The sequence below is a fragment of the Lygodium microphyllum genome, chromosome 29 (assembly GCF_053477565.2).
Source record: "Lygodium microphyllum isolate KBCC chromosome 29, Lygodium_microphyllum_v1.1.10, whole genome shotgun sequence".
NCBI lineage: Eukaryota > Viridiplantae > Streptophyta > Polypodiopsida > Schizaeales > Lygodiaceae > Lygodium > Lygodium microphyllum.
The window spans coordinates 30,933,546-30,949,658 of NC_141163.1; the positions used below are offsets into that span (position 1 = coordinate 30,933,546).

Genomic DNA, 16,113 nt, shown 5'->3' on the forward strand with positions numbered 1-16,113 from the left:
TGTTGGAGTTCCCATTTCTTGTCTCTCTCTTTCTTGCTCTTGCTCTCCGCCATAGCTCTCAAGTACAAGCTTTGATCCTTCTCACCTTTCATTTCTTTCCGTTTGCCTTCCTCTTGGACTTGTTAGGATTTTTCTCCTCCTCATCCTCGAAGTCAGTGTCCTCACTGCTAGTTTCTACCTCCAGATCTAAATCAAAGTCCAAATTACTAGTGGCATCATCTTGGTTCTTTTGAATTGACTTTGTGGATTTCTTTCCTTTTTTGGACTTTTCTTTCGACAAAAATTGTTCCAATTTAAGGCCTTTTTGTTGAGAGATAGGCATGTGAACCCACTATATCCAAGGGTAGATAAGGATAGATGAGTTTGAATAGACTAGAGGGTAGGGAAAACCCTAACCCTAGCCATCTAAAGGCTATTTAGATAGCCCTAAGGGTCACTCTCAATGTGTGAGAGAGTACCCCAGTTGTACTTGTAAGTAACTTACTAAGCAAGATTTTGTTCTTGTACTTTAATCTCTCTTCTCCCTCTTGTGCACACCTCCCCATGCTACAACTTTGATATTCTAACATGGTATCAGAGCCTTCTGTGATCCATTGAGCTTTCCACAATCACATCTTGGTTTAAGTGCACAAGTAACTTTTATTTCTTCAACCTATCCTCCTTTCCACCATAGCCAGTTCTCACCTACCTCCATTAGAGGAGCTAGTGTGAGGAAAGGAAGCCATATCTACTCTTGATTTCTTCTAGAGACTTATCCATCAGGTCCAAGCACAACATCTCATCACCTTATAGATCAATATTGGGTTCACAAGTAGCTCGACATTGTGATTTCCCCCAAAGTTAGTGTACTCTAGACAATGAGACACTTTGCAGTTGCTCACGACTTGCACAGGGTGCAATGGAGGCAGCTACTATGGGACCTTCATAGCCCCCCAAGAGGGCTATCGACACCTAAAAGGGTTTAATGAAAAGTCTTCTCTATTGCTCATACCAAGCAATCCTATAATTGTGTTTTTTAATGGCAACCATAGCCAAAGCTTCAAAGCTTGGTTTTTTGAGTTTTCTACACATTGAAGTCATCAACAGTGATTTTAATCACTGACTAGGATTCTATGGAGTTTATTGTAGACCTGAAAGCTCTAAACTTAGAGTGTCTTCAACCAAAGGTGACTCCTCAGGCCGGTTACAATTGAGTTAATGTCAAATGCTTCACCTATGCTTGGCAATGAGTGCTTCTTAGCACTAATAGTAAATTTGTTTACCACTGATTGCTAATTATTTTCAAAAATTTGAAAAGTTTCACACCTTAAGCATGATTCAATAAGTGCTTAAGTATCATCATCCCATTGGCCATTGTAAGTCTATGTGTTAGTTACAATGCATAGACCATTGTCATCATTTCTTATGTCATATTGTAGAACATCACATTTGAGCTTGCGACTTATTAATGTAAACACCATTTCATTTTTCTTCCTCACTTATTGGCTATTGTGTAAAGGATTAGATACTGCTATTGCCTAGTGCAATTGGTAAGACCTTCCTATCTTGGGCATGGCCTATGCTAATTTTAGACCTCAAATCCTTAAGTTTGATGGAAAAGACTTTCATCCATGGCAGGTATTAGTGAAGTACAAAATGATGGAGCGGCAAGGTTACTGGCCCTTCATCAAAGGGACCAAAGTTATTGACCCATCCAACCCTATTTACGTAGAAGATGATGAAAGATCCTAAGCCATAATCATGCTTCATTTGGATGAATCTTTGATTCATCACAGTGACTAGCTCTCCACTGCCAAGGAGAAATGGGATGAGCTTCAAAAGCTTTATGGAGCTAGAGGAAAGAACTCTAAAATTTTCCTCGAGATCGAATATTTTAGCCTAGAGTATAAGCAAGGAGAATACTTGGGTAAGTTCATCTCTCATATAAAGGGGCTCATGGCACATCTATCCTTAGTTCAAGCTCCAATTCATGACGAAGATGCAATTGTCATTATTTTAAAAGCTGTAAAAAAAGGTCTTCCCAACCCTTATAACTACTCTCACAAATTTCCCTAATCCAACCTTACAAAGCACCATCCAATCTTGTTTGGATGAGGAGAAAAGAAATCGAAAGGAAGGCGATACTAGTTGGGCATCTACTTCAACAGCATGTGATCAATTATCGGTTCATAATATTTCCACTAAATGCTCTTTTTGCAATAAAAGGGTTGTATTATAAGCAACTATTGGGAAAAAAAGATGAAGTGCAACAAATGTAAGAAGATGGGGCATATCGCCAGTAAATGCCTACCACCCCCAAAGTACCAAAAGAACTGGATGCCAACTATGTCTCCAAAACACATGATGATCGACTCTTCTAAATCTATAAACCCTCTACCTAGAGGCACTCTTGCAGCCTAATACATAAAGGTATCCCATTTGATTGAGGGGGGAAACATTAACATGTCTTGTAATCCAATGTCACTCTAGCATTGAGGGGGGATGTTGAGAGATAGGCATGTGAACCCACTATATCCAAGGATGGATAAGGATAGATGAATTTGAATGGCCTAGAGGGCAAGGAAAACCCTAACCTCAGCCATCCAAAGACTATTTAAACAGCCCTAAGGGTCACTCTCAATGTGTAAGAGAGTACCCCCAGTTGTACTTGTAAGCAAATTACTAAGCAAGATTTTATTCTTGTACTTTGAGCTCTCTTCTCCCTCTCGTGCACACTTTCCCAATGCTGCAACCATGATATTCTAACACTTTCTTGTAAAAGGGATAGGCTTAATTTGGGGGCTTTCATTTCTTGATTTGGTTGCATTTGAGAAGCCATTAGTTGTTGGAATTGATACAAAATAGCTTTCATTTCCCAATTTGGTTGCATTTGAGTAGCCATTAATGGTTAGAATTGATGCAAAACAGCTTGGCTTTGGATGTTTGAAAAGAGGTTTGGATACCAAGTTTCCTTCATCATCGAGATAATGCCTATGATGTAATGTTGAATCAACATCACTACACCAAGTTTGCTATCTTTATTTAAACAAATTATACTAGAAAAGGATAGCATAATATAAAACTTACTCCATGCAATCTAAGTGCTACACATCGAATAGGTATGCAATCCATGATGATATAACAAGGAAATCCTATAGCATCATGCAATCAATATGCCTTTGATGAGAGAGAGAGAGAGAGAGAGAGAGAGAGAGAGATTGTATATATAGAACTATGTCTTTATGATAGAAGGCACAAAAACCTTTCATCCCATTGTTAAGATCAAGCCATTCCACCTCTTTTCAAATGATGATCTCTATAAGGAAACATACATCTAGGGCTTAAAAATCTCTACATTTCTTTCAATGACAATCACCTATCCTTTCTAAAGTCTATTCACATTGCCTAACTAACATGACAATTCTAAGTCACATTTGAGGTTTGGCTCTACAAGCTCTACATTTTTTTCAATGACAATCATCCATCTTTTCTAAAGTCTATTCACATTGCCCAACTAACATCACAATTCTAAGTCACATTTGAGGCTTGCAAAAGTTTTCAATAGAGAACCATGTTGTAACTAATTGAACTAAGGAAGAAATTTATGCATCTATATTTGCACTCCATTAAAAAATCATAATTTTAAAAACATTAAAGTGCACTAAAGGGAAGACCATAAAATAAACTCAAGGGAAATTGAACCCCAAGCACATTGAGGAACTGTGTCAACCAAGGATTTTACTTACAAAATGAAAAGCAAAGATCCAAAAAAGCATATTGAGAGAGATGGATTATTTATCACCTATGTCTATCTATCTGTCTCTCTATGAATGTGTGCAATAAGCTTTGCAAGTCAAGGGATAATTTGCCTCTCTAGACAAAGCCTTCTTCAGCTTAGTTTGCATTTTTCAAGTAGATACAAATCTCGATACTTGGTTTTGAAAAGTATGCTAAACTATCAAACTAAGCACTATGCAGGCGATGCTGTGTGTGTTAAATATGCAATGTGACAATCTACATGTGTGAGCGAGCATGGTATGAATGTGTGTGCAGCATTTGCAATAGATCTTCAACCTAAGAGAACGTTATAATTGAACATGTTGAGTTCAACTAAGTGTTGCTCCCCCTATAATCCCTCTTGGTTGTAGACTTTATGTTCATCTTTTCTCTCTTGTCTACTAGTGCCTCTCTCTCTATCCATATGTGCCCTCTTTGTCTCATGCATTTGGTCTCCTTCTATCAAGCTACTATAGCACACCCCTTTGTTAGGAGGCATATAACGATCATAGATGTGACCATATTGAAGTTGTCATCCAATCATCTTAGAGATTAGTACATGTAAGCGAGCAACAACCTATGAGATACTTGTTGGTTTTCTATTGTTATGCATGAAGAATTTGCCATGAATATCAAGGAAAGTTGATGCTTCCCATTAAGTAGGCACACTAACATGGAGGCCCATCAAATCAAAACTTGTTGTTGGACTTGCTCACAAATCCATTGACTCAAAAGTCACATGCATATATGCACAACCATGATCCTAAATAGGAAGAGGAGGAGCACAAGCTTGCTTAGCTTTGCTTGTGGTAGTAGATCCGGCACCTCACATATACTTCATCTATTTGGGAATGGCATTCTTGAAATAGAAAGCTACAAAGGCCTCTAGAACACTCACAAGGACGTGTAACATGAGTGCACACACACACACACACACACACACACACACACACACACACACACACACACACACACACACACACACACACACACACACACACACACACACACACACACACACACACACACACACACACACACACACACACACACACACACACACACACACACACACACACACACACACACACACACACACACACACACACACACACACACACACACACACACACACACACACACACACACACACACACACACACACACACACACACACACACACACACACACACACACACACACACACACACACACACACACACTCACCCCTTCATCACAGGCTTTGCCTCTTCACCCCTCTAGTCACCTTCTCTCTTCTTTGTTGTAGGTGATGCCATGTTGCCTTCTCTCTTCTTTGCTATAGGTGATGCCATGTTGCCTTCTCTCTTCTTTGTCATAGGTGTTGCCATGTCTCCAATGGAAAACTAGCTCTCATCCTTCCTGTGTTGGCCTTGTTTAAACCAAGTAGATATGTGAATTTGAAGTTAAGTTAACACCTACCTAAACCTAAACTTGAGCAACATGAAGTAGCTAAAATGGTCAAAGCTATGATGCAAGCCAACCATGTAGTAGGACAACGTACTAGACATTACGAAAATTAGGCAAGGAAGGGCAGCAATGACAGGAATTCACTTGTTATTATGAATGTCCACTAGATCAAAAAGTCAGTGGCTACATTTTTCCCAACACTATAAGAGCCCTTTCCTAGAAAGGGATATATGAGTTATTGGGGTAGTTTAACACTACAAGGCACATGTCCCCACTTGGTGATGGAAGGGATATTTAAAAATTTGTACCCCCTTTAAATACTTGGAAAATGAGGAGTGCTTAAGTGAAATTAGGAGGATAGCTAAGATAAGTTTTTGTGTTTTCTTTTGAATAACCATGATAAAACTCTTTCCTTCCTAAAAGGATGTGTTGACTAATGACTCTAAAGCCCATTTTTATTTATTCCTTACTCTCATCTCAAGTTTGTAATGGGAGCATTTTTAGAGACATGTGGTGCCCATGGATTGAAGGGCTTTAGGAAAATTAGAGGGTTGAATATTCAAACCATATGCTAGTTGCAAATGAATATAGGGACATGGGGATTTTTGACTTTGCATTATAACACAACTTGTTATTGAGTTCTAAGGGGTCTCACAAACCTTGTTATGGAGTTTTGACTTTGCATTATAGCACAACTTGTTATGGAGTTCTTAGGAGTTAACCTTGTGCAGCCATGCTAAATCCTCTTTCATTCAAGATAATTTACAAACCATACTAATGCTTCAAGCCATTAGTGAGCTCTAGTGTGATAATGCACTCTAGAACATTTTGGATCAAGGAGTCACTTGCTCTTGGACAATTTTTTTTTGCCTGTTTTTAAAGAGACCATCCTCATGATCTCTTCACCATATATTTCTAGCATAGCCTCTTATGGAGTCCAATGAATCTCAAGAGCCTTGTGTAGCCATGCTAAAAGCCTCTTTCTTATCAAGGTAATTTACACAATATACTAATACTTCATGCCATTAGTGAGCTTTAGTGCATCGACGCACTCACTCTAGGGTGAATTGGAGCAAGGAGCCGCTTGCTTTTTGATATGGGAAATTTCATTGTGTTCAAGGAGCCCATCCTCATGATATCTTCGTCACAAATTTCTAGGCTTCATCGATTAAGTTCTTTGGAAAATGGTATTTGCATGTTCAACACAACACTTTGGTTTGGATCTCCATTCCAAAGGGCCTCCAGCTTGGTTGTGCAGGCCACACCACTAGTGTCCATGTCTTACATATGGGGTTGTGGAAGCTTTCTGCGAGCCTCAAGGTACACAGAGTCCTCCAACCCAAGAGAAGAGAGAAGGTTAAGGAGAGGTCAGGTGTTGTTGATTTTGTGATGGCCTAGGAGGTTGGTTCTTATAGACGAGTCATGGGAAGGAGATGGAAGGCTCGAAACCTTTCGAATGCAATGAAGCACACAAGGACTTTGTGAGAAGGCACAAGATGGACAACATACAAGGTGGGTCTGTTACAGACTCTCACTGGTGTGGCTAGCGTGGGAATGAGCGTGGAGGGTAAATCCATGAGGCAAGTGGATGCGATGAAGCAATCTTGTGGCTGGTCAGCTCAGCATAACGCGGGGGGTCACTCGCCGAGGTGTCACCACGTCAGAGGACTGCAGCAGGAGCCATGTGACAAGGCAGGTGAGGGACACACACAGACACACACACACTCTCTCTCTCTGTCTCTCTGGGCAGGCTTTCCATATTACATCATCATCTGCGGGATCGTTGCCCACTTTCCCATATTACATAATCATCTGCGGGATCGCCTGAGAGAGAGAGAGAGCGCTGTGCTTTCGGATCTCCATCATGTTGTCCGCCATCATCACCATCATGTTCGTCGGTGGTGCAGCTCCCTCCCAATTGCGAAACCGCACACACATGCAGTTGTGGCTTGCCTGGAACATTAACGCAGACGACGTAGAAGCTAGTCTCGGCTGCTGATTTGCGGTCATCCTTCCATAGTTTTTCTCAAGTGCCTGCGGTCTCTTGCAGCTCGTTTACCTGTCTCTCCCTGAGTATTGTAGCCATCTATCAGAGAGCAAAGTTTGGCTGCCTCTTTCACCAATATTGGAACGTCCATATCCAAAACTGCTGCAGTTGTTCTGCCTGGATGCTCCTTTAACAGTTTTCCCATTGGAAGTACATCCCTCTGTCGGAACTGTTGCTAGCAGCTTGATCACCCTGCCCAAAGTGGCTTATCCATCTTATTGGTGCTCCTCAATCAGTCTCTTCATCGGGAATTTCGAATTTGAAGCGTCCGTCTGTTGGATCAGTACTGTTGGCGGCAGCTTCACTAACCTCTCCAAATTGACTCAACCAACTTTAGGATATTCCCAATAGTCCTGTCATGGAAGATTTCTCCCCCGCAGGACTCCATGTGCTCGTCGTCGACGATGATCCACTCTGCCTGATGGTGCTAGAGAGGATGTTGCAACAGTGCAACTACAAAGGTGAGGCTATTTCTCTTTTGATTTTGTTGTCCTATCTACCTGTTTTTATTTGACATGGCCTTTTAGCACGGCTTGATCACTATCAATGCTGATGGGAGCTTTTATTGTGTAATGGAGAACAGTTACAATTTGTAACCGGGTTGACCACGCTCTACAGTTGCTCAGACACAACCCAGAAGCATTTAATCTTGTTATTAGCGATGTCTACCTGCCGGATGTAGATGGATTCAAACTACTGGAGATAATCGGGCTCGAGTTGGACTTACCTGTCATTAGTAAGTGTCCTTGTCCGTTTGGGAAATGTTATACTCGCATTAGAACTACGAATGCACTAGGAGTAAACTGAGATAGAATGTCGGTGCATGGCACTGTGTCCTATCTTGCAGTGATGTCAGCCAATGGTGAAACAAGTCTGGTTATGAAAGGTATTACCCATGGTGCTTGTGACTACCTAATCAAGCCTGTCAGAATGGAAGAGTTAAGGAACATATGGCAGCATGTTGTTCGCAGAAAGGGGAAAGCCTATCCAAGACAAGAGTGTCACTGTGAGGGGTCTAGAGGGGCTAGAGCAGTTGATCTGAATGACCAGAGGTGCAAGAAGCGTAAAGAAGTAACTGAGTTGGCTGATGACACAGCAGAAGACATGAATAACTTGAAGAAAGCACGAGTGAATTGGTCAGTGCAGCTACATCGGCAATTTGTAGATGCAGTAAATCAGCTGGGAGTTAACAGTATGGGTTTTTGGTTTTGTTTACTATGTTCCATTCCTTTGGGTGTGGTTAATTGAAAGCGATTAATAGTTGTTCAATCTTCTTGGAAACTGTAAGCACTGATGCACGTATTTGTTTGTGAAATGTGGCATCTTCTCAGTTGTGTTGTACCATCAGAGTAACAAGTCTCATGTCCTGTTTTTCAGCATTCACATAACGTAGATCTTTCATATAAGCCAGATACTGTTTGCAAAAGATACTCTGCCTTTCTGTTGCACCCTATGTCTTTTTTATTTGAGAGGATAGTGTGAGTGGTCTATTATGTGGATTTGTTCTCCTTGCTTATGGAGCTTTGTAAGCGAGGTTTATGATTGATTAATTTGGTTGTGCAAGTTATACACGTTCTTGCTTGTAGTGCTTTGTTAGGGAGAGTTTATGATTCAAAGAGAGGTTATGGTTCACCTGAACTAGTTCTACAAAAAACAGTTTTCTGTTCTGGTGTCTTACCTAATTCTGATCTCTGGTTCCGGTCAGGAGTGCCAATAATTCTTGCCACATGCTTTTAATGTTTTTGCAGAAGCTGTGCCAAAGAGGATACTTGAGATCATGAATGTGCAGGGTTTGACACGAGAAAATGTTGCCAGTCATCTGCAGGTGAGTGTTCCTTGTGTAACTGCCTGTTGTCCTGTCTTGCAGAAGTTATTGCATTGAGTTCTGACATGAGCTGCTGCTTCATTCTTGCGTTAGAAATATCGATTATACCTGAAGCGGCTAAGTGGGGTTGTGATGGAGCCGTGTCCTGTAGCTTCGTTCCAGGCTTCAAAAGATGGAGCATCTGGTGGCACAATGTGTGTTTTGCCCGGTGGAAAGGGTTCCAAGGCACCTGCTATCGTAAAGGGTTTAAACCTTGGTGCAGCAGTAGCCAGTTCAAGTGCTACAGGTCAGAACATTGATGCTGGAACGATGAAGTCCCTTTCCCAATTTCAGGCAACCCAACAGAGGCAAGTTGCCAATCAGGCTAAAGGACATGACGCGGGGTTCCAATCGGTCTCTGCTTTCAGTCTTGAAAGCATACCATGTCTTAACTTCGACTTCCCTACACAGTCAGAGCAGATGTGTGCACCCATCTGGAAAACCTTTCCTACTAATGAAGTGTTGCATGTCCCTATTCCTAGCAGTTTGGAAGCACGCAAGCTGCAGGACAAAGGTTCATTGACTGGACCCATTTGCCTAGCTGAAGGGTTTATAGCCCCATGGCACCCTGACCTGGGAAGTATAATTCAGGACCAAGCTTCTGGCTCCAGCCTAAGGTCACTGGAGAATGAGCATAACAACCTTTTGGTGCAAGGAAGCTCCAAAGCAGCATCTCTGTACATGCCCGATGAGATGAGTTCTACTCTTCGAAATGCATCTCTTGATATATCTGATTACCTTGTGGATGAGACATTTATCTTCCAGAATTGAGACTTTCAGACTTGAGCTGTATTCTAGTGGGTGAGAAATTTTACTGAGGCTTTCAAGTTTGAACAACGTAGAGGAGGCATGAGAATGGAAGAAGCATGCACTTGCTTGGGCCTTGACAGCAGCCACTACAGTGCAGAGCATTAGGTGAGGCCTCTCTACAAGTTTATTGGATGAAGAAATGTGGTGTATGGGAGACTGCTTTAAGACTTGCAAAGATTTATATGTTTTGTAAATCACTACGTGTGGTATAATGTATGGGCACACATGACTACACTCCATAAAACAGATCACATCGTGGACACAATAATAACTCCTGGAGTGTAGGAAAGGACTGATCTTATGTTCAAGAAATATTCACACTTTGATTTATGCAGGTAGGTGATATGGGTGCATGCTTATCATTTAGTTGTCAATTTCGAAGGCAAGAAGCCAGTCAGGTATGTTATCTTTCATAGTGATGAAATATGTAAGAGGTTATAAACCCATCACTTGTTTGAAAGTTGTACATACCCAATAGAACCTTGGATTGGACACAATACAATTGACATTAACTCTTTCTCGAGATTGAGAGTCTTTTCTTTTGCCCTTTTAAACATGTTGAATCTTGCAGAATTTGTTTGCTTTCAGTTAACAATGTTCACTTGGCAAGAAGCAAGTCGGGCCCCAAACGTAGTTCTTATCCTCATAGGGATGGTGGAGTTTGTCCATATCAAACTTGGTGGTTGGATGTTTGCTGAATAAAGGAAGATGATTACTTGTGAAAGGAGGCTGATAAATATTGGAGTAGTTATTTTTCTGAGACAATTTCCTCCGTATCCGAGAAATCCTTCATCCCATTTGGTTCTCACATTTGGCTTGTTCCAAACTAATTGAGTTAGGCTAGTCAAATCATGTTGGGATTAAGAACCACCGTCAATATGGCCACTTCTGCATGAAGCTTCTTCCAGGGTGCAACTATTCTTTGTAACAATCTTACCTGTGGCCAGAGCTTCATATGCCCCTTGCTTTCTTATCCAAAGTGGGAAGAGGCTTATGATGATTATTGGATAAAGGTGACTGAACCTTCAAACATTGAGTATCTATGTCGATTTCGCAAAGAGTGTAAGAGATGTACAGAAGATTCTGTGGTGCCTGTTATATTCGAGCTTACTGGAGGATCTCATGGTTTTACTGATTAGAAGCTTTTTGGCACAGGCACAAGATGATGGAAAAACATTGGAACAACATTCTTGAACAAAGCTTTCAATCAAAATCTTTGGCAAAATGCTGTGTGTGTGTGTGTGTTTGTAAGCCTTGCTTAGACAAATTGAAGCTTCTTGATGATGAAATGATGGTAACTGAAGTTTTCTGATGGGAATCGGGATATCAATCATCATAGCCCATCTAATTGATGTTTAAGGTACCAAATTACTTTATTATGATTTGATTTAGATAATGACAAATCGAGTGATCTGATCTTGTTTGTCAATCGTGGGGTATCAGTTAATTTTATTTAATAGTTGGTGGATCAAATTTTGTGCTCCTTTCCATCGAAAGAGATGGAACAATCAAGAGTCTTGCCAATGGAAAGTCTCGGATTAAGGTTTAGAAAAATTAAGAATGAATGCTGGAAGGTTTAATAAGCCGACTCCTTATGTTTCTACAAAATGGCCAATATCTTCTCGTAATTAAATACACAAATTAATGAGGGGTCAATATTGCATGTAATTTCTCAAATAGGTTACCTATATACAAAAATTAGATTGATTTGGAAAGGACATGACCAATTGTGAAAATTTTCAAGCAAGAAAGGATTATATATTGGGATTATACATTGCACTTCTTCTATTGGCAATCTAGAGCCTCTTGCATTTAATGTATCAGTTGCCTTGAAAGTAGAGTGTATTGTCTAGAGTCTCTTTACAAATTTTGTATGTAATCAATCATGCCATCAAAGGAAAGAATTCTCTACATTTCACACTAAGTGCTAAGGGTCTTGTATTTTGTGTGTGAAGCATGCAACTTTTTTTGTGAGCAAAAGTTAGCTTGCCCACAAAAGCGCAAGGAGAACGAGGCGAAGCCTTGTGAGTTTCACAAGTGCACAAACCGCACGTGACCAACTAGTGTATGTTCACACATCACGGTTAGTGATCAACTAGTATATGTTTGTGTGTGTGTGAGCATGTATGCTCATATGTATGTCGTGTATGCGTGCGCATGAGTACGTGTATGTGTGCATGTATTTGTGTGTGATTTTAGGGCATGTATGTATTGCATGAATATGTTCAACTATTAAAATGATCTCATTCCATGTGTTTCATTTTTAAAAATAAACTCTTTTTACAGTGTGTATTTGTGGGTGTTTTTGGAGAGTGTATAGTGTATATGCATGTTCAACCATTAAAATATCATATCATTTCATATGTCTAATTAAAAATGAATGTGTTAATATATATATATATATATATATATATATATATATATATATATATATATATATATATATCTCTCTCTTACAGAGTCATACAAATTTTCAAATATTCACATTCTCCCCTTCCATGTCCATGTCTTATGTTCAATCAAAAAAGAGAGGGAATTTGTATATTCACTAAAAAAAGAGAGTGGATGTATGTGTTCATTTGAGAGAGAGAGAGAGAGAGAGAGAGAGAGAGAGAGAGAGAGAGTGTGTGTGTGTGTGTACATGTGTGTGATTATAATCTCCATTCATCTTAAGAAAGAGCCTTTTTTATTTTTTGAATATCAAATCCTTATGCCACATAGGCTTGGGATTCTTCTAGTTCATTTGTGATTCCAAGGTAAACTTTTAAATAATATTTAGAATAGATATTTTACTTATGACTTTAAAAGGACTTGCTAAAGGTTAAATAAAATGAGAATGAAAGCTCAAATATCACAATATTGAAACATTAGGGTGTCTTATGAAAACTTAAGGTCAAGTTTAGGAAACAAAAAGATCTAGATGGAAATTAAAGGATTACATATTTGAATAACAATTTGAGTAAATAGCACTAGCATTTTGTGCTAAGGTGTGGTCGGTGTTTCGCATCAATTAGGATGAAGACACACTTCATGTAGCAAGAGGGTTCACATGCAAATATCATATTTTGGTTTTATGGCTCACACTTGTATACTAGATCACACAAAGGTTATTAGAAAAAATGGTGTATTTGATATTTCTATTTTTACAACAATTATACTAAATCACACAATCATACAAAAGCTATTAGAAAAAACCACATGTAAATATCTTATCAATATTGAATAAAATTTTACTTAAAATTAAAATAAAAAAATCCATGTGTAATGTCATCAATATCATTGCACTTTCACTTATAGATTTGCATATCATAGTCATAGAGTACCTATGGACATTGTCAAATTATTTTGACTTTAGTCCACATTCTAAACTAAAGGAAATAGTGTGATGAGTTCAACAATTATCAAATGCAAATGTGTGTTCATTATGGCTACCATGAAATTTACCTTTGAATCAACAAAATGAAATCAGATGCTACAAAAATATTAAAGGAAACTTAAAAGATCTCTCTCTCAAAATTCTTTCAAACGGTTTTTCTTGAAGCTTCTCACAAAAGACAATTAAGCACATACAACATTTAAGAAATTTTTAAGCACATACAACATTTAAGAAATTTTCTATAGCTTATTCCTCCTTTTTCTTCATGATTGTACTAAAAAAGTAGTCATTGTTCTTTTGAAGATCCATGTTTGGGAAGCACAATACATTGATCATGCTAACTAAATTAGTTCAAAAGAATTTACTTTGATAAATGCAATTGATCATCTCTTCAAAGGCCGCATTTGATAAATGCAATTGATAATCTCTTCAAAGGCCACATTTGATAAATGCAATTGATAATCTCTTAAAAGGCCACCTTTTCCCCCTTCAAGATATTAATTCACATTCTTTCTCCTTGAGCTTCACATTTTTTCTTCTTGAGCAATGATATTCACAGTGCTAGAAGAAGCAACAAAACTAATTATAAGGATTCAAGATTTGTCAATAAATATGGAATGAACTCTTTGCCTTGTTTTGGTAGCTCATAGAAAGGGGGTGGTAATTATCAAAGTGCATCCTTTGGTCTCAACAGAGTACTCTTGCACCTTGCATTAAGTCATTTGATATTAGACTATCAAATGGATGTGTCCAATGGATTAGACACTCTCCATATCCAAGCTTTAATTCCCACTTAGAGAGCTTCTCCTACAACAATATTGCTCATGATATAGACATCAACATCTAGGATACTATCAAAGAGGAACACACAACATCCATGATACCATTCCATGTGCATCTCAAGTTCATGCACGACACTAGCAAAGAGGAGTTTCCTGACATGGGGTAGGAGCTTCCTCCATCTGCTCTCCAACATGTCAAGCTCATTACTAAAGAATAATGCCACACAGTAGTGTTGCTCATTGTTGAAGATGATGGCATCATCGACATAGTAGCGTTGCTACCACCAGGTGTCAAGATTGTGGGAGAGAAGGAAGGAGTCTCACTTGTAGCTTTCTTGCTTGCACAATGGGGGAATACACACAAGGGTGGAGGCTGAAAACAGTTTTTCTCTTCTTAGTTGTGTAAGCCAAAAAGAACTCTAGTACAAAGAAATAGAAGAACCCTATATATGGGTCTCAAACCAAACTCAACTAACTAAGGTGGCATACTAACTGAGCCACGAACTAGAGTAGATAAGGATAGCTATCATGTAGCTATTATTCATGGGCGGTGTACCAACCGCGTCTGCAACTGACAAGTCGGTGACATAAATACACAACGGTCACCCTGGCGTATCACGAGTGGAGCTCGATATCTCAACACTCCCCCTCGAGCTCAATCCCAATTCCTGCACACCAAGCAGGTCTCTGAACTTGCGCAGCTTCTCTACGCCCAATGCCTTCGTGAATATGTCAGCTACCTGATCCTCTGTGCTGACATAAACTAGATCAATAAGACCTAGTAAAACCCTCTCTCGCACATAGTGATAATGCACCTCAATGCGCTTTGTTCTAGCATGATAGACTGGGTTATTTGCCAAGTGTATACTACTCATGTTGTCACAATAAATGACAACTGGCCCATCTGTAGACTGATGCATATCATAAAGTAGCTTATGCAACCAAGCTACCTCACATGCAGCCATTGCTGCACCCCTGTACTCAGCCTCTGTGCTCGACAAGGCAACTGTAGGCTGTTTCTTGCTGCTCCAAGTGACTGCAGCACTCCCAAAAGAGAACACATATCCACTGGTAGATCGTCTATCAGAAATACTACCAGCCCAATCAGCATCAGTGTATCCATGCAACTGTATCTGAACCCCAGTCTCATAAAATAGTCCATACTGCAATGTGGACTTCACATACCTGAGTATGCGTCTAGCCGCATCCAAATGCGGTTTCCTTGGAGCCTGCATAAACTGACTTACCAATCCAACAACATAGCTCAAATCTGGCCTGGTAATAGTCATATAAATCAAACTTCCTACTATGCGTCTGTACATAGTAGGGTCTTCCAGAAGCTCACCTGCATCTGCGCTCAGCTTCACATTCTGTTCCAAAGGAACTGAAATAGGCTTACAGCCTGTCATCCCATATTTGGACAGCATGTCCAATCCATACTGCCTCTGCAAGAGCTGTATCCCACTTGGTGATCTAATCACCTCAATGCCCAAGAAATAACGCAGCTCTCCCAAATCCTTCATCTCAAACTTCTGCTTCAATAGCATTTTCACATGAAGGATATCTTCATCACTGTCACCTGTCATAATCAAATCATCAACATAAATGACAAGTAGCATAATACCTTTCTCTGTTTTTCTCACATAAAGTGAGAAATCTGCCTTGGAAATCTGAAAGCCAATAGTGACAAGATACTGTCCTATCTTGTCAGACCATGCTCTAGGTGCTTGCTTCAAGCCATACAAAGCTTTTTTCAACCTGCAAACAAACTCAGGATGAACAGCATGCACATAACCTGGTGGCTGCTCCATATAGACCTCTTCTTGCAAATCACCATGCAAGAAGGCATTCTTTACATCCATCTGATGCAAAGACCATCCCTTTGATGCAGCCATAGCAATGACTGCTCTTACGGTTGCCATCCTTGCAACCGGACTGAATGTTTCTTCATAGTCAATGCCATATGTTTGTGCATACCCCTTGACTACTAATCTTGCCTTGTATCTGTTCACAGAACCATCTGCATTGT

The 16,113-nt window shown here is 39.8% G+C and overlaps 1 protein-coding gene across 1 annotated transcript; it reads left to right on the top strand.

The window, feature by feature from the left end:
• The first annotated feature begins 6,635 nt into the window (after positions 1-6,635).
• Positions 6,636-11,339, top strand: LOC148010498 (two-component response regulator ARR14-like). The gene is made up of 7 exons (XM_087671507.1): positions 6,636-7,713; positions 7,836-7,988; positions 8,100-8,444; positions 9,001-9,077; positions 9,171-10,031; positions 10,262-10,324; positions 10,515-11,339. Exons 1-5 carry the CDS (start codon positions 7,611-7,613, stop codon positions 9,885-9,887), a joined length of 1,395 nt encoding a protein of 464 aa, XP_087527633.1. The 5' UTR covers positions 6,636-7,610; the 3' UTR covers positions 9,888-10,031; positions 10,262-10,324; positions 10,515-11,339.
• The last annotated feature ends 4,774 nt before the right edge of the window (positions 11,340-16,113 follow it).